The sequence below is a fragment of the Aureobasidium namibiae genome (genome assembly GCF_000721765.1).
Source record: "Aureobasidium namibiae CBS 147.97 unplaced genomic scaffold scaffold_10, whole genome shotgun sequence".
Taxonomy (NCBI): Eukaryota; Fungi; Ascomycota; class Dothideomycetes; order Dothideales; family Saccotheciaceae; genus Aureobasidium; species Aureobasidium namibiae.
Genome location: NW_013581199.1, coordinates 342976 through 367042, shown reverse-complemented (window position 1 = coordinate 367042; position 24067 = coordinate 342976). Strand labels below are relative to the sequence as shown.

Below are 24067 nucleotides of genomic sequence, written 5' to 3'. Positions count from 1 at the left end.
CTTCCTGCACCTACACCAGATGTAAAGCCTTTCCAGTGTAATATGATATAAAACGCAAGCACCCAGCACCCGAGACAAGAAAAAGCTGATGAAAGTTCGAACATGGTTGTAAAAGGTAGAAGGAGGAGGGGGGTAAAAGAAAAAAGTGTAACCTCAAAGAAGATGTGGTGAGGCTGTAGTGAATCATTTTTTCATATAACTTCGTGTTGCTTTTTTCCTTTATGATCCGAATTCCTTGATGTCGGGAGTGTACTTGCCGGGGACAAGGGCAAGAGGAACGATACCAGAGACGTGCATCTCAGGACCGAAGACGTGCATGTCGAGCTTGAGCTCTTGGCCGACGGCCTTGATGTTCTTGAGACCCTCCTGGTAGTTGGGGCCAGCACGGCGGACCCAGATCTTGACGTTGTGCTCAACAAGGAGAGGAGCGACCTCACGGAGGGCACGGATGACACCCTTGAAGGTGGAGGCAACGTTGGTGAAGTTGGCAATACCACCACCAATGAAGAGGACCTTGCCCTCGGGGTGCATGGGAGCACGGAGCATGAGGTCGAGGACAGTTCTGGCGTAGTGGAAGGTCTGGGTCTCGGTGGGAGCACCAGAGTACTCGCCGTAGTTGGCAAGCTCACCGGCGTAACCAGCAGAGGCAATGGCATCGGCGTAGACGACCGAGGCACCACCACCAGCGACGAGGGTCCAGACACGACCGCTGCCGTTGAGGATGGTCAGCTTGAGGGAAGCACCAGTCTTGGCATCCATCTCGGCGATGTAGGCCTCCTCCTTGGACATCTCACGACCGAAAGGAGCGGGGAACTCCATGGGAGGGCCGACATCGATCGAGACCTTGGAGTCCTTCTTGTCAGCGACGTTCAAGCCGAGAGCAGTGGCAGAGCGAGCGATGGCCCACTTGGCACCGCACTCGAACTCAGCAGTCTGATCGATCTTGGCAGCCAAGTCGAGGAAGTGGACCTCAGCAGAGGTGGCATCGGCGTTGGGGATGACGACGAGAGGGTTGATCTCGAGGTAGCTAGTTCGTGTCAGTGGGTTGATCGGAAGGTGTGCGATTACATAACGTACGTGAACTGGCAGTCAACGTAGACGGCGTAGAGGCGAGAGATGAAGTCGACAAGGACGTTGTGGACACCCTGGGGAACCTTCTTGAGGAGAGTGGCAGCAATCTCCTCGTTGGAGGGGTACTCCTTGAGGTCGACGGGGATCAAAAGCTTCTCAGCCTTAGCATCGACATCACCGACATCGACACCACCCTCGTGGGTGAAGAGAATCCAGTCACCCTATTGATAGAATGTTAGTATCTGTTGATGGTATGATGAATATAGCGGTATGGTGATGATATGGTGATGGCATTGGAGCATTAAGGGAGACATCGACAGCGGGTAGATCCGCAAGCCAATCGAGAGGGCAAGAGTCTAATGCAGGTACAGATGTTGTGCGTTGGTGTAGGGGACAGAGGATATCTGTGCGCGCTTGGGATGTGGTCCCGGACGGCCTGATGGGATTTCTCCCTTCAGCCGAAAACGATAGCCGGGGGAATTGCTCAATGCCAGCCCAACGTGACTTTCACATGCAAAACAATCATATGAAAACTTAACCCCTGGTCCTTGCCCTTTCCCTTGCTTCTTTTCTCTCAATAAAAAGATGTCCAAGGAAAAACTCGGCAGGCCCAGGAAGATCGATCCCCATTGACTGATTCGACAACCCGGAAAGAAAAGAAGGAAAATGAAAGAAAAATGCCACATACCTCACGAACGGAGTTGATGTTGATGTAGTACTCGGTGTCTTGAGGGTGAGGCACGAAAGGCTCGACCAAGAACTGTCTCAGGACACCATCGACAGTCTCGACTCTCTGGGGCTTGCCAGCACGCTCCTCAATCCAAGCTCTGGCCTCGGCCCAGGTCTTGTTCAGGGCCAAAAGGCCGCTCTTGCCTCGTCGCTTGATGAGCTGATCGGGCTTTGCGACGAACTTGGCGCCAGACTCGTGCAACCAAGGGTACTTGACCTCGGCCTCGTCAAGGATGTCCTTGGGGGAAGCACCCTCAGCGAAGTAGAGCGAGCAGAGCTTGGCGTGAGGGTTGTGGTTGGCAGCAGCAGGGAGAGGAGTAGGCTTGATGACGGGAGCTCTGGTAAGGTGGTAGTTGAGGATGGCCTTGCCATCGGCTTCGAGGATCGACTTGGCGGACATGACTGCGAAGAAGGAACTGGCGAGGAAAAGTGAGCAACGACAAACAGGACCAGTTGAAGAGTCGAAGCGAGAGTGTGTGAGAGGGCGAGTGTAGGGAAAGAGCAAGGACAAGAAGAGGGAGCAAAGAGGCAAGAAGCAGGAGGTGGAAAGTGGTGAAGAGCTAGGAGCAACAGCGATGCAATGGGGAATGGCTCGCGGCAACAAGTCGTGTGCTTTCGGCTCAACAAGAGTTGGGAGATACAGGCACGGCGCACGGAAGTGATATGCGAGACATTGACCAGGAGACTTGCAAAAGTCCGACGGGCAATGTATCGACGAATCACCTTTGTTCGCCGAGAGCCAATTTTGGATACATGGGCAAGATGCTGGTACTGGGAGCTTGTTTGACGGATGCTTACCTGGTGGGCTGGGGGGATTTGTGAGGGCGAAAAAGTCCGAAGAGGTGGGTATCACACAATCAAGGAGACGCCAATTGGAGGAGATGGAGCAGAGAAGGTGTCGGAGACTTGAGCTGGATGGATTCGGGAGAGCACTCTTTGAGGAGGGGAGCTGTGGACGAGATCGAGGAGAATATTGTCGGGTCTTGGCTCCAGGTGGCCGCAGAAGGGTGCAGACGGTGAGCTCCTACTAGCGTGGGCGGGGCGTGTTAGCGCAGCCGTTGAGTCGACAAAAACGCCGATCCCGCAACGCAAAAGGGCTGGGAAATAGTGGTGAGTGGGCTGATTATGCTGATAATGCTAATTTTATACAGGGGTATTGCGGAGAGAGCTTCGAAATGAAACAGAAAGAGGACACGTCGAACACGCAAGAGTCAAGACCTCCAGAGAGGCACGGAAACCCGCAGATGGCCGTCGTGCAACAGCAGCCAGCAGCCGCGACTCGGCCCGGTCGTCTGTCGAGAATCGAGATATCCACACTGCACATCTCGCTGCCGCTGACGACGCCGCTCACTCAGCGCTTTGCTACGGCTGTTGGATGTCTCGCAGAGTTTCGACACAGTGTTACCAACAATTGCCGCAAGCCTTGCCCAATACACGCAGCAGATGAAGGGGGAAATTGATGATGGTACGATTTTCTGGCGTGGCTCGCGGCCGGAGTCGGGAAGTTTGAGGAGAGCCGTGCACAAGCTGTCACAGCAAAACACATCGGCTTCGTCGGGGAATTTCCAACCCACATCAACCCAGAAACGCAACGGCTGCGCCAAAAAAGCATACCTAGGCACCGGCGACCGGACCACGCTAACCTCAACCGGACCCCTGCACCTCTCGGACTTTGCCCTGCGGTTGAAGGCGCCTCAGCAAAGCGCGCATCTGCGACGAGTCGAACAATATTGCTCTGCTCGACAAGTCTTACCTCTGCTCCTGCCTCGTCCCGACCTGCTCATCTCCCTTGTGGTCATCTATCTTCTGCTCGTTCGGCCTTTCCTCTCTTCTCCCTCCTTCCTTCCTCTTGTTGTCGCTTTTGATATAACTGTAAGTGAGCTCTGAATTATTGTCGTACTGCCGAGTCAGCTTTGGCAAGCTTTGCACACCCCCATCTTCCATCCCAGCAATCTCTCAATCGCCTTCCCCTGCACATCTACAGCTTCAATCTTGCACCGCATTGCTCCAGCATCGCATTTGCAGCATTCACCAAAGCTTGAAGCCAGCAAGTTGCTCACGTGTCTCGTTGTCCGTCTTCCTCTCCACCGCTTCTCCTCCTCCTTTCTAAAGCTCCTCGTTGCGAGCGACCCTACTGACACAGCACTCGCAGCTTTCACAATGGTTTCCGCAACCACATCCACCCCGGCTACTGCCTCTACCTCAGCCAATGGAGCCAGCCAGCCCAACGACAACATCACCCGCTTCGCTGCCCCCAGCAGAGCATTGAGCCCTACTCCTTCCCACACTCTGTTCCACCCCAAGACGAGATGTTTCGTCTACGGTCTGCAGCCCAAGGCTGTCCAGGGCATGCTTGACTTTGACTTCATCTGCAAGAGAAAGGTTCCCTCGGTCGCCGGTATCATCTACACCTTCGGTGGCCAGTTCGTCAGCAAGATGTACTGGGGCACCAGCGAGACTCTTCTCCCCGTTTACCAGAGCACCGAGAAGGCTGTCGGCAAGCACGACGATGTTGACACCGTCGTCAACTTTGCTTCCTCGCGTTCCGTCTACCAGAGCACCATGGAGCTCATGGAGTACCCTCAAATCAAGACCATTGCCATCATTGCTGAGGGTGTTCCCGAGAGAGTAAGTTTTCTGCCAGCCGTAATAATCAGTCGCAACGATTGTCTGACACAAGAATAGCGCGCTCGTGAGATTCTCCACGTCGCTGCCAAGAAGGGTGTCACCATCATTGGCCCCGCCACTGTCGGTGGTATCAAGCCCGGTGCTTTCAAAATCGGTAACACTGGTGGTATGATGGACAACATTGTTGCCTCCAAGCTCTACCGCTCTGGTGCCGTTTCTTACGTTTCCAAGTCCGGTGGTATGTCCAACGAGCTCAACAACATCATTGAGCAGACTACCAACGGTGTTTGCGAGGGTGTCGCCATCGGTGGTGACAGATACCCCGGTACTACTTTCATTGACCACTTGCTCCGTTACGAGCAGGACCCCAACACCAAGATCCTCCTCCTTCTCGGTGAGGTCGGTGGTGTTGAGGAGTACCGCGTCATTGAAGCCGTCAAGAACGGTCAGATCAAGAAGCCCATCGTCGCCTGGGCCATTGGTACCGTTGCCAGCATGCTCAAGACCGAGGTGCAGTTCGGTCACGCTGGTTCGTTCGCCAACTCCCAGCTCGAGACTGCTGCCATGAAGAACAAGTCGATGAAGGATGCCGGTTTCTACGTTCCCGACACTTTCGAGGACATGCCCAAGGTTCTTGCCGACCTTTACAAGAAGCTCGTCGCCGACGGCACCATCCAGCCCCAGTCTGAGCCCGCCGTGCCCAAAATCCCCATCGACTACTCGTGGGCCCAGGAGCTCGGTCTCATCCGTAAGCCCGCTGCCTTCATCTCCACCATTTCCGATGACCGTGGTCAGGAGCTCCTCTACGCCGGTATGCCCATCTCCGATGTCTTCAAAGAGAACATCGGTATCGGTGGTGTCATGTCCCTCCTGTGGTTCCGCCGCCGTCTGCCCGACTTTGCCAGCAAGTTCCTTGAGATGGTTCTCATGCTTACTGCCGATCACGGTCCTGCCGTTTCTGGTGCCATGAACACCATCATCACCACCCGTGCCGGCAAGGATCTCATTTCCTCGCTCGTTGCTGGTCTTTTGACCATCGGTTCTCGTTTCGGTGGTGCCCTCGACGGTGCCGCTGAGGAGTTCACCAAGGCCTACGACAAGGGTCTCTCTCCCCGTGACTTCGTCGACACCATGCGCAAGGAGAACAAGCTCATTCCCGGTATTGGTCACCGTGTCAAGTCGCGCAACAACCCCGATCTCCGTGTCTCGCTCGTCAAGGAGTACGTCAAGGCCAACTTCCCCCGCACTCCCCTCCTCGACTACGCCCTGGCCGTCGAGTCCGTCACCACCTCCAAGAAGGACAACCTGATTCTCAACGTTGACGGTGCCGTTGCTGTCGCCTTCGTCGACCTTGTCCGCAACTGCGGTGCCTTCACTGCTGAGGAGGCCGAGGACTACCTCAAGATGGGTGTTCTCAACGGTCTGTTCGTCCTTGGTCGTTCGATCGGTCTCATTGCCCATTTCCTCGACCAGAAGAGACTGCGCACTGGTCTCTACCGTCACCCTTGGGTAAGCTATTTTCTGCACTCACTTTTCCAAACCCATCACTAACAACATCTCCAGGACGACATCACCTACCTCCTCCCCAGCCTCAGCGGCGGCGCCCCCGGAAACGAGGGCCGTGTCGAGGTCTCTGTTTAAAAAGATTGAAACAAAAATGATACCAAAGAGAAGGGAAACAACAGTTTGGGTTTATGTGTGGAGCTTTTTCTTTCTTTCAACTTTTACAGACCTGGGGTTATGGCTTTTTTCTTCGTTCTCGCATGGTCCGGGGAGTTTTGTGTAATGCCTCCCATCACCCACCCACAATATAATGATCAACGTTCAAGCGTCACATTTCAAATCAGTCTTTCTCAGATCCCACGCCCTGTCGTATATTACCGTATGTTTGTTACATACTTTGTACTTGTAAATCTGGGAGCGTCTCATACAACATCCAACATCGAAGCTCAACGACCGAGGAATCGCAAGAGTGACTTTCCATCTCGACTTTTTCACCACAACACTCGACTTAGAAGCACGTCCAAAAAGCTTCCACTCTAATGACAACCTCCCTGACCAGGATCGATGCTGAACCAAAAGTCTTCATGATGCAGCTCACTTCCCTACTGACGACTACCTAACTCGGGCCTAGAAGCATCCGCACAAGGTACCAGGCATTGCTTCTAGGTTTGAGAAAACGGGCTGCTGCCTGTCGCTGGTTGTTGGACATGCTGGAAATGCTGAAGAATCACTGGAAACACTGGAGATGCTGGATAATGATGATGATGATGATGAGCCCAAGATCTTTACGCCATGCCCTTTGAGCGGCCTTCATGAAGCTTCGACATCGAGCATACATGATCCTGACGATTGAGCATGAGTATCGAAGTGGAGGCATCGTTGTCAGTCTCTGCAGCACTGTATGAGTAGACTATAATGTGATGCTCCAGCAGTGTAGGTATGCAGGATAAAATCTCATCGATCGCGGCAGGGGAATTTCGAACCGCATGCCAGGCATAGCAAAAAATGCTATGTACATACTCACAAAGCGCCTTTGAAGATTTGAACTCTGAATAGGTGTTGCGTTTATCCATCTATGAACACTTCGACCTAGCTATGAAACTGCACAATATTTTCCAGAACGAAGATGACAAGTTTCGTTGGATGTCGCACACGTCAGTCGTCTCGGGCACTATGACGAGTGGATCGATTCTAAGATTGAAGGAGGTTCCATTACTCGTTAAACTACATCTCTGAAATCATGAATATTTTGTGACCACACTCTAGTTCGACTGAACGGTAGCGAGCTTGCTGCGAACGGGGACGTTCTCCGACTTGCCGGGCTGGGGGAAGCCACTGAGCTTGACGCCCTTGCGGAACAGCAAGCAGTGAGATGAACCACCGAAGTGGAACATACCAGTCTCCTGACCCTTCTTGATGTGGTCACCCTCCTTGACGGTGATCTCACAGGTCGAGACTTCGTCCATGCCGATACCGATGAAGGCCATGAGGCCAATGGCGGGGTTGTCGGCCTCGATGAAGATGATGGCTCTTGTGGCGAGGGCGCTCAGGTAACCTTGACCAGTCGAGATACCGTGTGCGTCGATCTCCTTAGTGTTGGGGTCACCGAGACCTTCGAACAGAGGCTCGCTGAAGTATGTGCCGTCCTGGACGTAAGCCTTCTTGACGGTGCCGCTGACGGGAGCGTGCCAGCGGTGGTAAGAAAGGGCAGACAGGAAGGCCTGGTAGACGGTGCAGTCGGCGAACTGCTCGGCCAAGCTGTCGTTGGCGAGCATGTCTCTGACACTGTAAGGCTGGCCCTTGATCCAGAATCTGTCTCTGAGCTTTGCACCCTCCTGGACTTGGAAGGTCTTACTCTCACAGGCGTTGTTGATGACGTTGTCGTCATCGGGGCTGTCAATGGGACGGACCTCATCCTTGAAGTGTCTGGTGAAGAAGTTGTCCCACGAAGTGTAACCGTAGTGCTTCTTGCTGGTGTCACAGACGAAGAAGTCCTCGAACTTGTGGTTGGTCTTGTAAGGAGCGTTGGCAACAGACATCATGTCCGAAGTTCCAGTTTCGCCGAACCAGCCGGTCTTGCCCTCGTGGAGCACACCAGCGGACTCGGGCGACATGAGGAACTTGCCCCACTCGTTAAGAACCTTCTTGAGCATCTTGTTGACCTCGGGGTCGAGGAAGGCGGCGTGGCCAGAAGGAGTGGACATGGGGTAGTCCAAGATGGCGCACATTGGCACACCAACCATACCAACTGCTTGGGCAGAGTCGGTCCAGACAGGGGCAGAGCCGAAGACGTGGTTGAGAACCTCGAGCATGTGCTCGTAGTCACGAATCTGCTTGCGTCCGGTGGGATCCCTCTTGTAGACATGCTTGTAGGGAACTTCTTGGAACATGGCAGTGAAGTACATGTACACTCTGGGTGTGCTCTCAATGAACTCCTTGAATTCTTGGAGGACAGGAATCAAAGGCTTCTTGTGTTTGTGTGCGTTCTTGACCTGCTCACCAAGCCACTCGTGGTGAGTACGGTGATCCGTAGGCAGCCAAGCTCCGGGTCTGAGTTGGCTGTTAGCAATTGGCCTTCTGATCATGGGTGCTTGATCTTACCTTGAGACCTGGTGCTCATTGGGGATGTCATGGTTCTCACCATGCTGCTGAACTTTGGTGTCGTGCGACATTATGAAGGTACTTTTGAATTGCCTGTGTGATGATTGGCAAAACTCGAAGTGAAAAGATGAGGGGGAATTGAACAAGCAAACGGCGACCTTGAGGCTTTTGTTGACTTTCAATTGTTCTCAGGAAACTATGAAGTCATCGTGACCCCCCGCAGTCGCGGCATCTCCGGCCGGGCAGACATGGCAAAGCCACAGTGTCAAGCTTTACCAAGCTCTTTCCAAGAAATCCACGAATCCATCGCGAGCCGTAGTGGGTGGTTCTTAGGATGTGTGATCGACTTTAGGATCTCTCGCATGCGAAAGACTAGTACCGCTTAGCTATAGGAATGCATATTGCCATCCAGATCCGAGTGGTGACCACAGTGAGAGGTATTCTGACGATGTTTTCACAACTAGATTTGCATTTTTGAAGTGGCTGTGCATTCCTATAGCCTACAAGTCCGCAACTTGTCATCGTGAGCGCATCCAGTAGACAGCTACGGCAAAACCTCAGGATTCTGTACATTTGCAGAATCTCTGCCGCAGACGGCAACAGCGGAACAGCTGTGAAGACCTGACCGCTCCAGACGCGTGTCCTAACTCTGGAACATGTTTTTAGTCTCGTCGTCAGACAGGTACGCGCACGTCTTCGGTAGCTGCAGGAACTCTGTCCACTCATCGTCACTCAGGGGATGTCCGGAGCCATCATCAACACGTGTGATGGAAGTTCGGCAATCTTGTCGACGAGCATCATGATCATCATGGCTTGGGTCGAGTGTTCTCAACGTGTGGCTGCTGCGGACCAGGGTGATACCTACCACTAGCTTTGTGAGCATCGACGTCGATGTTATGCAGCGACCACATTGATTTCTGCTATGTTGTGTCGATCAGCAGTGCATAACGTACGCTTAGAAAGAATGGTATGAATCTTGGTGCACGGCATGTAGTTTAACAGTTGTAGATGTGGAATAACCGCTTTCTTGTTGTCTCCATTGATACAAGCACTGCAGTTGCATTGGAAAGATGTTCTACTCTGACGAGCCAGACCATTTCGTACAAACACTATGCGAGACAGCAAAACGGAGCGTATAGCAGTTGCCGGAGGCGCAGAGAACTCGAACTAGTTCTCTCAAGTGGTGTGTGGGAATTAGGAGTCGATGGTACTGGAGGAGGGCCGCAAGGGCAGGGTGACTTCGAGCAACCAGGAGACTTGGAGAAAATCCACCAAAGCGTCTATCTCCTTGGACGCGAACCCGATCCGAACATCACCATGCATCTCTATAGGGATTCGGATAGTAAATCTGCACACTCTGAGACCGCCGAATTATAGCAGGACACGACTTCGAAAAGAACAGACAAGACATGTTGTCTCGTTTCCACTTCATCATTCAGCCTCACCCGACGACGCCGAAAGTGAAGATCACCACGACACTCCCATAAGCTGGAGGTAGGCTTATACGTTTTTAAACCTAGATACACCGTGAAAGCGTGTTCCAAGTGAGGTACTCATATGCGCAGTATTGGCAGACAACATGATTGGCAGACAACATGAAACTGCTTGCAGTGGGTGTGATCTCTCGGCCAGCAAAGTCTTCTCAGAAATTTGCCCGCCGGTATGAGCCACCACAACCATTTCTTTTCTCCAACTGCCACTGTAGGTACGTTCAAAAGTACTGTGAGCACGGATAATACAATATTCGAAGCGAAAAACAATGTGGTGGTTGAAGAGTGCTGCCAAAATCCCGAAGCGCATCCCCAAGCTTCACTCCCCCTAGGCGTATATTATATCACGACACACTGTCAGGACCACTTCAGTTGATCAGAAAACTCTGCCAGTCAAACAGAGCAAACGCCAGCGTGCACAGGCCCTCTCAGTCTGTATATAACAGCGTTCTACCTCGCCCTCCTCCTTCTCTCATTAGTCGACTTTACTTCGTACGTTCTACCACTCCCTGGTTTATATCAATGACCTTCTAGAGCATGTTACTGACCCCCATAACAGATAGAATCATTTCTAAAGTAAGCTTCTTTTATCTGAACTCTTCAAAAGAGCCACAGAACTCCAACCTGGCGGATGAGCTACATCCCCGATGCCCTAGAGTGATACCTGGTATCTTGGCTCCGGCCTCGATGGTGATGATCTCGACCCTTTTGAGTGTCTGGCTTCGGTCGGCTTGACTGGGTGGGCGTTGGCGGACTTCTGACAGGCCTATTTCCTTTTTTTCATCAATTGTTTTCCTGGCCTATGGCCGGGCTTTGAAGAAGAAAAACTCTGCACCACCTGAAAAGTTCTGCATGTTCGCTATATCGGGCATTTGATACATGCTCTTGAGGGCCAGCATGTGTGTTCAAGTACTTGTCTTGTTGTTGTATGGGCGGCTCGTCTTGCCTGGTAACATGCCTCTGCATCAAGCATTGGGAGGATGCTTTGTTCAACTCAAGCTTCCATTCAGCTCCGTTCTTCGTTACCGAAGTCTTCGTGTTGCCCATAGCGAATACCTTGCATTGAGGGTTTGCTTATCCCATTTCTTGATATCCTGTCAAGAACCGAGCATCACCTTTCCTCGAGCATACTTCCTGCCACTTGCATACCCCTGAGAGATGATTCTCGATGCCCTGCTCCCTCTCTGCAGTCATGCCTGCTACGCTGTGTCTTCTGAAGCATTTACCAAACAGAGCGTCAACCTCATAAACATGCTCATGCTTGCTAGGCGTATCGCTTAATATGGTCCTTCTCTCCAAGTCATGATTTTCCACAGACACGAGACTTTTTTTTTGCTCTCCCTCGGAAAGTAGTCCACGTTCACGCAGACGAGAAAAAGAATCTTGGACCAGGAGCAAACAGGCGAACGCAAAACATACAGCAGCAGGGATTCCCACGTGGTCACCCACCGTAGTACTAATCTGCCGTTCAACTGCTTATGTATGGCAGAGCGGACGGGATGCCCAGTTTTCAGCTGACTGTGGCCGTATGTGCTTGAAACACATTCTGATCCTCATATGTACCTTTGCAAATTACGTTCTCTGCTCTCCGGACATCACACATCAAACCATTGAGTCATGACACCGGGGTCTTGTTGAACCGTAGAAACCATCGATTTCTGACGTCTAGCTCGTCTGCACTAAGAAGAATAAAGCATAATCGAGTACAGTGACACAGATCGGAAAACAGGTAGGAAACAAGACACCCGATGAACAGCATAGCAGAGGCAAAGCGAATAACAAGACATAAGAAAGATCGTTACTGCGTATCGATAGCGGACGTCATAACAACAAGAGCAGAATGTCTTGTCAGGCATACAAGATGGGTTTTACCGAGGTGATTCTCCTCATACCACGTTTGACAAAGCCACCGGTCGTGGTCTTCGCTGCTGCAAGTAGTGTGCTAGATAAGCCCCAAGGAAGGCCGCGAGGAGAGCCACCGCGAGACCAAGACCACCGATGATGGTGCTCGTCCGAGTAGCTTGGTTGGCCTGGTTTGCAAGAACGTTTGCTTGTTGTGCAAGTCTATCGGACTCACTCAACGGCGGCTGCCATCCTTGTGCTTGGATCCTAGACTTCTTTCAGCAAGCTATTGAAAGCACTCAGATAGCTTAGTCACTTACGAGAAAGGGCAAGAATCCAACATGATATTGTTGGGAGCGGGAGATATCAGCCTGACAGAGTATGTACTTCCATTGAACGGTAAATCCTTATCGAAAGGCGTAAGGGGAATGTTGATATTGGTGGAGGTGAATGAGCACTTTATATGAACACCATTCACGTATGCGTTGTCGTCAACAGTGTTCCATGTGGGACGGATGGCCAACCAGCAGGTATCGTTGCCGGTAACACTGATGTTGTCGACAGTCCATGCAACCGAGATCATGGTTCCCGCCACGACGTCAGAATTGCATAAGGACTCTCCAATGCTGAGAGAATGGATGAAGTACTGGGCATTCGCCTGTGGGAGAGGTGACAGGATAACCAAAATGGGAACGATAACGATGAAACGGCCTCGCATGCCACGAAGAGAGGACCTCATTGCGTTGGTGTCGAATTATTTCGAAGTAAGTGGGAATGAAGATGAAGAAGATGAATTGGTGATAGCAGATGAACAGAATGCGAAGCTTTTATAGACTTGCTTGCGGATTCTTCTTCCTCTTGTGACATAGCTGACGGGGGCTGAGTCTAAAACGCGTGATTTACTTCCTGAAGATACTTGTGCTGCGGTATAGCGACTTGAGCGGATGTAACAAATGAGTAGAAGTGCCTCGATACCTATCCAGGCGCTCGCTGATAGTGTTTCCATCAAAATACACGCAACATTCAGAATACGTTGTTTCCAATGGAACATGATATAGATTGGCCGAGCGTCGTAGCTTATGGAGCTCGTAGAAAACGAGATGGGTGTGCAGTGTGCGGGTCTCCCTCAGCTGCGCAGCTCATCCCAGCACTGTCTCTGCCAAGCACCAATGCATTCCTGTTTCATCTGTGCTGGGAGGGAATCCCATTGGCCGACTGCCAGTCAACGCCTTTCTGGCACAGCTAATGGGTACCTCAGCTGAGGTACGTCAAGATCATTAAGCGAAAGGCATACTCGAATGCGACAGTTGCAAACATACCTACAACAATGTCCCCTATGCACCCATCAAAGACTCAAACATCAGCTTCGGCCAAATCCTTCTTGAACCTCTGAACCGCTCTCTGCTTACTCTCGCTGAAATCCACATGCGGCTTCGGATATCCCAACTTCTCAAACTCTGCTTTGCCCAACCTGCCATACGGATCAAAGATATCCTTACCATTTAGATCTTTCAACTCAGGAACCCATTTCCTGATATAATCGCCATTTTTGTCGCACTTTTCGGCTTGAGCGATGGGGTTGAATACGGTGTAGGACGGCTCCCAGCCTTGGGTGTTGTTGGAGAGATCCCAGTCGATGAGGTGGGTGGCGAAGTAGCGTTCGCCGCGGCGGTAGTCGATGAGGAGGTTGGCGGTTAGGTAGGAGGCGGTGTTCATGCGGAGGCGGTTGTGCATGTCTGGGATGCGAGGTTAGTTATTGTGAAATTTGAGTGAGCTATTCCCGTGTGTAAAGGCATGCTACGCTTGTAGCTGTCAAAATGCACAGTGCCTTGGTGAACTGGAAAAATCCATGGAGAGCCTTGATATCAATGACTCTCTGTGGACCTGTCTCCCAGCTGAAAAGGACTGTGCATTTTGATAGCTCCAGCTCCGCTGGTGTGTAACGGTGAGAGCTTCAGCACATCAAGAGGGGGCTATTGTACTTACAAGCTTCTGTGTTCAGCTGTCGCATTCCTGCATCAACCCACGGAACACCAGTCTTGCCCTGACACCACTTCTCCCAACCCTCCTCATCGTCTTCCCAATGCACATGATCAAACTTGAGATTCTGAGGCAAGTTCATAGCGTTATGAGGAATAGCCACAAGAACCTGACGGTAAAACTCTCTGAATACAATTTCGCGGACCCAAGAAGCAATGCCAGAGGAGCCCTCGTCAAAGTGTTTGTTGTTGTTGTGTTTCTTTGCAGCAGCCAGGGCTTCCCGTACGCTGATGACTCCGGCGGAGAAGTATGCTGATAGGCGAGAGGAAGGGTCTCTGGCTGGTTCGGAGCGGTGGTCGGCGTATTCAGATACCTTTTCGTTGAGGAAGTGTTGCAGGCGGTCAATACCTGCTTCGTGACCTGCAGGCCAGAGTCCACGGATACGTTTCCTCTCTTCGTCGCTGATGAAGTCTTTGCTTTCAGGTAAGGAGGGCATCTTGGAATCGAACAGACTCTTGAGCTTGTCGAGAGCAGACTTGTCGTTCGCCTCGGGAGGCCCTACGAGATCGAGATGCTCTGGGTTCTCTTTCGTCTCTGCGAGCCAGGCTTTGTGGTAGGGTGTAAAGACTTTCATGGGTGTCCTGGAACCAGTCTTGAGTAGTCCGGGTTCGAGAACCGTCTGGTCGTGCAGGAGCTCAATGGACACGTCCTTCTCTTCCTGAATATGGTGCGTGACCTTGATGTCACGGCGCGTCTCATCAACCTCGTACTCGTAGTTTCCATACACGTGCGAGATGTCGTTATCCTTGATGAACTCAATGACTTTGTCCGTCTTGTCCGCTCTTTCTTCAGCTGTCACAACAGCCATTGGGATATTCTTCTCACGCAACTGCTTCTGCAGCAACGAAAGCGACTCCAACAGGAAGTCAGATCGAGCAGGACTTGTACCGTGCCATTCGAGGTCCTCGGGGCTGTACAGGTACATGGTGATCAAGTGTCCATCCCCCTCTTTTGCCTTTTGCGACGCAGCATAGAGTGCGCGATTGTCGTCTGCTCGTACATCCTTGGATCTAAACCAGTGCAACACGTTGCGAACCGAATGATCGGTTTTCTGCTCCGCGATGGCCTTCTCTAGAGAGACAAAGGGCGAGTGCTCGTCAATCTGCTTTGCGCGCTTCGGCGAAGGATGCTTGAGATCTTCATTGTAGATTGCCGAGTGATCGCTCGGATGAGCATCGTGAGGATGTGCGCGTTTCGACATGGTGCCAGAAAAAGTTCGTGTAAGGTGAAAATTGGGCAATTGACTGATTGAGAGGAAGGAAGGCCTGGCTCCTCTTATGCATATTGAGGATCGAGTTGAGTAAACACATCTGCCAGTGTCAGGGAAACGGTGCCTGAGTAAAGTCTTCGACGTCATGTTCGATAAAGATCGAGTTCCCGATTTGTCCTCAAGGAGGCTGATACAGTAGATGCTCGTCGACACGAAGCAGAGGTCCTGGGAGAGTTGGCTGTCGCGAAACTTACCAGAATGCCAGAGCACTACACGAATTCGGGAGCAGAACAGTACTCCTGCAATCTCTTACGCCTACATTTTTTTTCTGATCAATTCGATCCATCATGCCAATGTGTTTCGCTCTTGCAAGAAGATCGGAATCAAGATCTCGTGGCTGATCTCAAAGAGGAAGATCCAGTGCGTCATTGTGCACGAGCCAAACCTTGTCCTGCCAAGAGAACTGCTCGAGGGGCTGGTTCGATGAACCTTCGATCAGCTCGCTATACCGCAGAATTATGGACCAGCAAGTATCGAACCATGCCTCACACAAGGAATTACACACTTTTCTCTTCTAGAATATCAAATTCCTCGGCCGTTGAGAAAGTATTTGATGAATGTTCCTTTCATTACAGATCCTAGTCGTGCATACACGAGACAAGCGTCTCTCAATGTGAACAGACGGACCTGGCAGTGTTCCTTTATAGTAATATTTTGTTCTTTCCCACCTCAAACACCGACAAGAAGCAATTTGGGGTCTGTTTTGCGAGAACATGCATCGCAAGAAGATGTAAAGGCATACAAATACATGTTTGAAAAGAAAAGAAGAACAATTAGGCGAATGAGAAAGAGTTTCGAGATTAGGTTGTGCAACTGCAAAGAAGAAGAAAAGAGAAGTGTAAAAGAATGGAGGTATAAAGAAGAACCTGTAGAGTAAAAAACAATTTGAAAAGAAAGGAGAGAGGAACGAATATAGGTAAGTAAAGGATTAGTAGGCGGACTAGGCGCCCTCAATAATCAAAAGATGTAGAACTTCAATAGGTAGATCTTTTCGTTCGTATCAGCCGTTTTTCTGTCTTTCAAATGGCAGGCTCTTCCTCTTCCCAGCCAGGCAGACCACGCTCAGCAGAAATGGCCAAGCCGTATGGGTTGCTGTTGCCAAATCCACCAATACCTGCACCTAGACCGGCAAAGGTCTGTTGGTGAATGTGCTGAGGCTGAGGCTGGGAGAAAACAGGCAAGCTGACGGTGCGAGAATGCTGTCCTCTTGCGGCGCTGTTCTGGCTGGCATGCATGCCGTTACCACCACTACCGCCACCGAAACCGTTCGAGAGACCATTGCTCAAGTTTACGGAGTGAGTGGCGTGGTGACCAAAGTGTGAAGGCGCCTCGAGTGCGGTGGATCGTGTGGGCATGTTGGAGTCTCCGCTGTAGAAGGCTTGCTGGGTGGTCATCTGTTGCTGTTGCTGCTGTTGCTGGGGTTGTGACAGACTCAACTGTGTGAACTGAGGGCTAATCTCGTTCGGCGAAGATGAAGGCTGAGATTGAACTTGCGATGCAGCAGCGAGGTACATGGCCAGAGGGTTGTTGGCTCCAGCGTTGAGGATGGTCGAAGCGGTGGGTCCCTGAAGAGGGTTATAGTTGTTCGATGCGCCTGCGCTAGGAGAAATGGAGTTCTGGCCACGCATGCCACTGACAGGGCTGGGCGATTGTGTGCCTTCTTGCTGAGATTGTCCCTGGCCGTTTGCGACTGCCTGACGAGGAGGGTTTCCACAGCGATCCTTGCCAAAGTTGACCTTGAAACGCTTGTACTCGTCCTTGCTGCGAACAGCCTCAATAGCCTTGATGGCATTGGCGATGTTTGTGAAGTTGACAAAGGCGCAGCTCTTCTCACGCAGAGTGTTGACCAGCTCGATTTCGCCATACTCGGAGAAGTCTTGACGAAGACGCTCCTCGGTCCAGGTTTCGTCAAGGTTGCCAATGTAAACATTGCGCGAAGCACCGCCACTGACAGCGAGAGCAATAGCAGGAGGGAGCGCGCCGGAGTGCTTGCCCCAGCCGATCTTCAGACGTCTGTTGTGGATCATCAGGCCTTGCAAGTTGGAGAGAGCAAAGAAGGAAGCAGCAGAAGTAGGGTCGATGAAAGTGACGAAGCAAATGTGCTTGTCGGGAATGTAGCGAATATGGTGCAGAAGACCACCTCTGACAACATTGCAAATCTCCTCAATGGTGGTCTCGGGGTGGATGTTGCCCAAGTAGACCGTGCGGTTGCCCAGGTTGTTTACGCCACCAGCAGTAGTAGCGACGGCAGCGGCAGCCACAGATTGCTGGGCCAAAGCGTTCGAGATAAGATCACGGTCGGCGTTGTTCAACACGTGTGCGTAACCAGGGGCGATTCCGAGGTACTGAGCGGCGTTCTGCTGTTGTGTCTTGGAAACATAAGCGCAACGATCCTTACCGTAGTAAACACGACGCGGAGGCTGCCACTTGGACTCCTGGGGAAGCTGAGAAACAGCCTTGATAGCGTTGCCAATTGACAGGAAGTGAACGAATCCAATAGCCTTCTCTCTAACGATCTTGACAGTGTCAATGGGACCGTACTTGGCCAGATCCTCTCTGAGCTCGTCCTCGGAAACTTCCTCGGGCAGGTTACCAAGATAGACGTTGCGGGATGCGCCCGACTGCTGTACGGCAAGAGCGACTGACGTAGGGACCGATGAAGGCTTGCCCCAGCCAATCTTGATATCCTGGCCCTTGATGCACAGCTTTTTCAGAATGGCATCCGAGTGGAAGTGTGTAGCTGAGCTGCCGTCGAGGAAGGAGATGAAGGCACAGTTCTTGTCGGGAAGAAGACGGACCGACTCAATCTGCCCGCTGCGCACATGGCTGAGAATCTCTTCTGCAGATGTGTCCGAGGGGATGTTGCCCAGGTAGACGGTCCTGCTAGAGCTCGACATTAAGCCAGGAGCGATACCCAGAGGAGCAGTAGACAAGCCGTTGAGCGATTGGTTGTTCAGAGGGTTGTAGCCAAGAGTGGGGGACTGAGGACCCTGGTACATCTGGGCGTGCATCTGAGGAGGCGACATCATGCCAGCGTACATGGGAGGAGACATGGCAGGGTTCTGTTGCTGCTGATACTGGTTGTGCTGCTGCTGTTGGCGCTGAGGCTGCGGAGGAAAGCTAGAGAAGCTCTGGAAACCAGGAGAAGCGAAAGCAGAGGGCGATTGAGGTTGGAAGGGGCTGCCAATCAGAAGATTCGAGGGGAGAAGAGGAGTGTAGTTCATGTCGAGAGCAGTGCCAGGAGTCTGTTCAGCTTGGGAGGCCATGTTGGACATACGGCCAGTGTTGATGGACGGAATGTTTGTGCGGTGGCGGTCCGAGTAGCTAGAAATAGAGGGTTGGTTGGTTGTGAAAGCGCTGTGCGAGAAACCCAGGTTGTCACTGGTCATACCCAAAGTCGAAAAGGACTGGGTTGGCCGATGGAACTTGGGCTGGCCCGAGGGAGCCTCTGACACCTGCATTTCTCAGGTAGGAATGGGACCAGGAGATTGGGGAGTACGCGGACGGGAACTCGAGAGTTCTAGCAGGGACTTGTCGCTGGCCGGAGTAGACGTGCTAGGTCTGTAGCGGGCGGGCGTAATTAAAAGGGTATATGTTCCAGGTTTATCCAATTCAAAAGCTCGTAATATATACAGCTGGAGCAAATGCGTGTCCTCCTCTTGATGTGACGTTGAATTGTCCCTGTATCAGATTGAGGCTGCCTGGTCAAGACTCAAGCCACGAGGGGGGGGGGGATTGATAGGTCGGGCGGCGCAATTAAACAAGTCGTAGCAACGAAGGGAAGCCGCAAAGCGAAGGTAAAGGGAAGAAAGAAGAAGGGCGAAAGAATGAAGCGAGTGACAGGACGAGATCGACTGGAATAATCGAGCAGCGCGTGAAGAAGAAGAGGGCAAGGAAGAGGGCGAGAGACGGCGTTGAGCCGATGCTGCGACAACTCGGCATGCTTAGCCCAAAGGAAATTACATCCACACAGACCTTCTCCTCAGCGCTTCTACCAGCGCAGCACGACGACTTTTCCCTGCTTGTCTCGCCTCTGGAGCCGTAGATAACGAGTACACGCCTCGGACAGAATCAGCGGACTGTGCAACACGGCTCCGTCTCTTGTTCGACCACCAACGCCGCTCTCTTGTGTAACAACCGTTGATACCTACACTGAGAACGATCGTCAGGAACAGGAAAGCCGTCCGTGCGCCTCTGAGACGGGTCCCCATCTTTTAAGCCTCCGTAAACTCTGTTTTTCCAGAAGGCCCAAACGCGCTTTAAGCACACGTTAATGTGCCGAACAAGAAAGGGGTCCCTACTGCCTGCATTGTTATACAGCGTCTTGCATGAACGTGCTCCCATCGTCTCGCACTCCCGACCTGTCCAGTCTGTCCCTCTGCAGCGCTCAATCTTGTGTCGCGTGTTTGCTCGAATCCCCAATCTTTCCAAATACAGTTTCCCTTCTGGGGAAACAGCAAATTGACACGGCTTAACGCCAATCAATTGCATGTGCTCATCCCTTTTGGAAAGACTCATCACCTCATTTGCTCTTCACAGTTCGTGTCTTAATATAACAATATGAAAACCCTTTTGCTAGCCCACTTTTCCGTTTCACATGCAATCTGGACGCGTTTTTGTCCAAGTCAGGTTTGAATCAAGAGGCAAGACACTGCTTCTCTCCTGTTCTCCGGCCAAGCTCAAGACTGGGGTCCGTATGTATCACGAGCAGAATCGTCACACTTCCGAGACGTAGAAAGATGTTTCATATTCAGTTCGTTCATTGGTCCAACAGCGCAAGAGCTGCTTCATCAAAAGCTATCGACTTCGTGTTTATGCTGTACTCAAGCAAGTCTTGCCACGCTTTTCCCCTCCGGCAAATCCCTGCGCCGCTTTTCATGACCATCTCGCTATGCTCCTGTGAATGAAATACTTGTACATGCTCCATGCCGAAACTCCTATATAAGAATACCAACAAAAGCAAACACAATCGACCGTCTATTTGCCATACTTCGTTCCTTGTCTGGTGGTGGGCTTGCCCTTGTTGACGACTTTGGCGACACCCTTAGCTTCCTTTTTGCCCTTCTTCTCCTTGGGCTTGGGTTGTTCCGAATGCAGATGGCCAATCTTGTTGATAGCTGTCAAGTTTCTCCATCTGAGACAACGTTGACTAGATGCTTCAACATCGACGTACGTCTTCTTTCTGGTTGACACGCGTGTGACGGGCTCATCGTCCACGTCCTCCTGGTTGATACTGTCCAGATGCGTCTTCAGAGCGCGCATTTGACCAGTGATGGGCTCTTGCCAAGCAGTCATCTCCTTGCGCAGTGCCTTTTCTCTGGCACCACGCTCGTCGAACCAGCTGAGCAACAAGGCAATAGTCTCCGGGTCGTCGTAGTATCCCCATTCGTTAGCAGTTCTCAGGCTAGTAGCGCCTTCTTCCTTGGATTTTCGATCGGGAACAGACAGTCCGTGATCTTGAATGTAGGTGCGTTGCAGATCTTCAGGCAAGTCGATAAAACCCAAGCGTTCCATTTCGTCAGGACCCTGAACCCAGATACGCGCGTTGGCATAACCATAACTGCCAGTGCTGCCATCGGTGAGTCCAGTAACAGGCATGCCATTGCGCTCAAACCAGTAGTAGCGATTCCAGAATCTATCTCTTCCGAGCACCTTGGTTCGCTGACAGTTAGCCTCGCGGAGTTTTTCGTCGCAGATTGCAATCTCCTTCTCGCGCTTCGAGATTTCGACCTTGAGCTTGTCGATGTCTTTCAGCAGCTTAGTGAATTCCTTGGACTGTTTCGGGTTCGTCTTTGCCTTCTTCTCTTCGCGCTGCTTCTCGCGTCGAGCCGCATCTTCGTCACGCTTGCGCTTTCGCTCGTTGCCGCGTCGAAGAGAACGGCCGCCTTCTTCCTCGGCATCCGAGGTGGCGAGGTCCACCGTGTCTACAGTATCGTCGACGTGACTCATGCTGATATCCATAGGATCGGGGTGCTCCTCTTTGGGTGAGTCCGGGAGGTTATCTGGGAGCAAAATCTTCTTTTGAGTCTCAAGGTCGCCCAATTTTGCGACACTGTTCGACGGTCAGCTGGCGGTCATAAATTGTTGACAGATAGACATACCTTTCTTTCTTCGCCTTTTGATGCTCGAGCTTTTCCTTACGGATCTTGGTTTGTTCCTCACTCATCTCCTCGAGGTAACCTCTCACAGACTTTGTGCTAACGCAAAGCAAGGTGATAAGTTGTAATGCAGAAATGCGAAGGTTGATCTCCATACGAATGTAGTTGATTCGAACACTCTCCTGACTTGGGTCTTCATCCAATGGCACGAGTTTGGACAAGACCTTGTCGCATTCGGCCTTCTGGCGAGGGTTCAGTGACAGTTGATAGAGAAGACCCGCCATGATAGTTTGCCAGCCACCGTTAGCAAAATCACGAGCCTTGAGACGTTCGACCCAACCGTAGCTTGCCAACAGTTCAGGAGTGCGATGCGGACGATGACGGCCTTCGGCAGGGGTTCTGCTGGATCTGCCATTCGACTCTTCGGGCGCAACATTACTGATGTTGCTCATGCGACTTCTCGTGGCATGTGCAGGCGCGTCCAAGATGGGAGTAGCTGGCTCACTTTCGTCCATCTCTTCGTCGGAAGACTCATCTTCAACCATATCAGGAAGAGTGACTTGTAGAGTGCCTTCCTCGTTGACGATTGTTTTAAGTACTGCGCAGTGTGCTTCTTCAAGCAACTCGCATGTAACCTCGTCGGAAGTAAACTTGATTGCTTCAACAAAATCGTCAAAGGTAAAGGCATCCAAGACAAGCACCTCGGAGTGTACGTTGAGAGTGTTCCAGATTTCCAGTAAGGGACCTACGTATTCCATTCGGACTTCGCCTTCACCAGGGTTCTGCGATGTGATGAATTTCAGGTCAGGGCGGACAAGATCGTTCTTCCTCGCAGGAACGTCCAGATCTTCGATAGGATATTTGATGGGGGCGGGAGTAGGCTTCTGGGGCTCTGTCTTGATTGCAGCTGCGTGATAACCAGGAAATCTGGAGCCGTTGAGCGGCGGAGTTGTATACCCTTGCAGCGAACCGTCGTGCTCAAAGTCTCCAATTGTGAGATTCTTTCCCTTACGACCATTGACTTTGTTGAAGATCGAGGTGCCTTGTGGTTGGCGAGGCTGGCCAGGTTGAGGTGATGCTTGCATGCGTTGAGCGAGATGGGAAGGAATTTCCATGGGCAATCTGTAATGCCTTGCGAGATGCTCTTTAACCAGCCACGGTGCACCCGTGAACATGTCGCGCTGTATCGAGCTCTTCAAGAAGGACCTTAGGTTTTGCTTGGTGAAGAGCTTGCGGTTTCTCTTTATGTTCTTGTCTTCCAACAGAGCTTCTTCACCACGTTCGTCGTTGAGCTTGACAAAATAGCGAGAGAAGGCGGCGCGCTGGATGGAGCCATCAGGGTTGAGTAGTTGGGGGAACTTTGCCTTTTCGCGAATGACGCCCTCGAACTGGTCGCCATTATCGAGAGAGACGCTGACTTCCTCGCCGGGGAAGAACTCGCTGCGGAATTCCTGCACGAATTAGTGTCCGAAACACGAGGTATCACTGCCACAATACGCACTTCATAGACGAAAGACACCAGCTCATCTATACGGGAGATGTCTGAGAACTGGACCTTTCTCAAGATGGGGTCGCGCAGGGCGTCAGGAAAGATCTTGTCAATGTCGCTCGAGCTGTTGTTCTGTATGTGTGTGAGTTTCCAACATCTTGTGCATAGCCAGGAGGTGGCCTACCTCAAAGTCGATGGCGGCAAAGAAGGTCAAGCCGGACTTGCCATTGACGGCATCTGTGAACTTTTTCTGAGGTGACAATTAGAGTGTGGTCATGAGAGGTGTGTTCGGGTCAAGAGTGGCGTACTCGGTTGTAGAACTCGAAGCTATCATCGAGTTAGTCTTGGGCTGCGAGGGAGGATCAAGAGGTAGCATACCGAGACAGATAGGATTCATAGTCTGTAAAGACTTCGCCTGATTTTGGCATAACCCAGACCTGTATGGGATTGTGTTAGGAGGCAGACAGATATAGACCCGAGCAGGTGTACGGACCTCGGCGTTGTTGTCGATTTTGGCAGGGGCCGGTATCATCGTCACCGGCTTCCGCTTGTAGAGGACCTGGAACATGGTAAGTCTAGTCCAGCCTTCACGTGCCATGGCTGGGGATAGCGAACCATGATGGGAGTGGTGTATGTGATTCGGGCGTGAAGCCAAGGAAGAAGAACGCGAAGAGCGAGCGTGCCGGGATGAGCGTGGACACAGCGGGGTGTCTGGATCTAGTGGTTGTGATCTTGTCGCATGCGAAAGTGGAGCCAATGCCGTCCTCAATTAACGCGTGGTGTATGGCCAGGACTCATCCAAGGTACGGTGGTTGGCTGTCGCGACCGGAGCGGGTGTCGGTCGACGAGGAAGATATTGCTGCGGCAGACGCGGGTACCACGCGCAGTAAATTATGGACGAGGCTTCAGAAGGTCCGAGAGGGTCTGCGGGGATGGTGGCTGAGAGAGTGCTGAAGGTATGAGAGCCGTTTGGAGAGAACCAAGTGTCGCAGTCGGCGAGAAGGAAGGAGTGAAGAAGAGGGAGCAAAGCTTTGCAACAACCAAGGCCATGATCTGTGAAGGCCTGGGGAAGGCCACTTCCTCCGGGACCATGAGCAGCCATTCTAGTATTGCTCTGGTCGCGTTCCAAAGGCTGGGAACGGCTCGGCCCGAACATAGCGACTTTTCCTTCGCAACGCCAGCTTCCCTTGCCATGCTCCGTCATCTGCTCGAGGTCGTCATTTGAATCTGTACATCGCCAGTTCTACAGCAACAGCCACATTTGGACTCGTTCTGGTCGCGTAAATCGTGCGAGTCGCATAGTGGT

General features: G+C 51.9%; 8 protein-coding genes across 8 annotated transcripts; 1 reads left to right on the top strand and 7 right to left on the bottom strand.

The window, feature by feature from the left end:
- Positions 1 to 219: 219 nt before the first annotated feature.
- Positions 220 to 2200, bottom strand: M436DRAFT_64445 (ATP citrate lyase-like protein subunit; the record flags this gene model as incomplete). Its single annotated transcript, XM_013571251.1, has 3 exons — positions 220 to 1027; positions 1078 to 1292; positions 1760 to 2200. 3 exons carry the CDS (start codon positions 2198 to 2200, stop codon positions 220 to 222), a joined length of 1464 nt encoding a protein of 487 aa, XP_013426705.1.
- A 1760-nt stretch (positions 2201 to 3960) lies between these two features.
- Positions 3961 to 6069, top strand: M436DRAFT_73405 (ATP-citrate synthase (ATP-citrate (pro-S-)-lyase); the record flags this gene model as incomplete). The annotated part of the gene is made up of 3 exons (XM_013571357.1): positions 3961 to 4428; positions 4486 to 5937; positions 5992 to 6069. The coding sequence occupies 3 exons, from the start codon at positions 3961 to 3963 to the stop codon at positions 6067 to 6069; spliced, it is 1998 nt and encodes a 665-aa protein (XP_013426811.1).
- Positions 6070 to 7193: 1124 nt separating this feature from the next.
- Positions 7194 to 8603, bottom strand: M436DRAFT_73404 (uncharacterized protein; the record flags this gene model as incomplete). The annotated part of the gene is made up of 2 exons (XM_013571356.1): positions 7194 to 8481; positions 8533 to 8603. The coding sequence occupies 2 exons, from the start codon at positions 8601 to 8603 to the stop codon at positions 7194 to 7196; spliced, it is 1359 nt and encodes a 452-aa protein (XP_013426810.1).
- Positions 8604 to 11299: 2696 nt separating this feature from the next.
- Positions 11300 to 11563, bottom strand: M436DRAFT_48240 (uncharacterized protein; the record flags this gene model as incomplete). Its single annotated transcript, XM_013571100.1, has 1 exon — positions 11300 to 11563. A coding segment is annotated over one exon (264 nt), but the record flags the coding sequence as incomplete, so codon positions are not given.
- Positions 11564 to 11617: 54 nt separating this feature from the next.
- Positions 11618 to 12603, bottom strand: M436DRAFT_64442 (uncharacterized protein; the record flags this gene model as incomplete). The annotated part of the gene is made up of 3 exons (XM_013571250.1): positions 11618 to 11701; positions 11915 to 12131; positions 12185 to 12603. 3 exons carry the CDS (start codon positions 12601 to 12603, stop codon positions 11618 to 11620), a joined length of 720 nt encoding a protein of 239 aa, XP_013426704.1.
- A 614-nt stretch (positions 12604 to 13217) lies between these two features.
- M436DRAFT_82544 (deoxyribodipyrimidine photo-lyase) lies at positions 13218 to 15105 on the bottom strand (the record flags this gene model as incomplete). Its single annotated transcript, XM_013571355.1, has 2 exons — positions 13218 to 13600; positions 13851 to 15105. 2 exons carry the CDS (start codon positions 15103 to 15105, stop codon positions 13218 to 13220), a joined length of 1638 nt encoding a protein of 545 aa, XP_013426809.1.
- Positions 15106 to 16193: 1088 nt separating this feature from the next.
- On the bottom strand, positions 16194 to 18563 carry M436DRAFT_47985 (uncharacterized protein; the record flags this gene model as incomplete). Its single annotated transcript, XM_013571059.1, has 1 exon — positions 16194 to 18563. The coding sequence occupies one exon, from the start codon at positions 18561 to 18563 to the stop codon at positions 16194 to 16196; it is 2370 nt and encodes a 789-aa protein (XP_013426513.1).
- Positions 18564 to 20151: 1588 nt separating this feature from the next.
- Positions 20152 to 23359, bottom strand: M436DRAFT_73401 (uncharacterized protein; the record flags this gene model as incomplete). Its single annotated transcript, XM_013571354.1, has 8 exons — positions 20152 to 21226; positions 21276 to 22723; positions 22774 to 22893; positions 22946 to 23011; positions 23070 to 23088; positions 23140 to 23198; positions 23255 to 23320; positions 23357 to 23359. The coding sequence occupies 8 exons, from the start codon at positions 23357 to 23359 to the stop codon at positions 20152 to 20154; spliced, it is 2856 nt and encodes a 951-aa protein (XP_013426808.1).
- Positions 23360 to 24067: the final 708 nt, after the last annotated feature.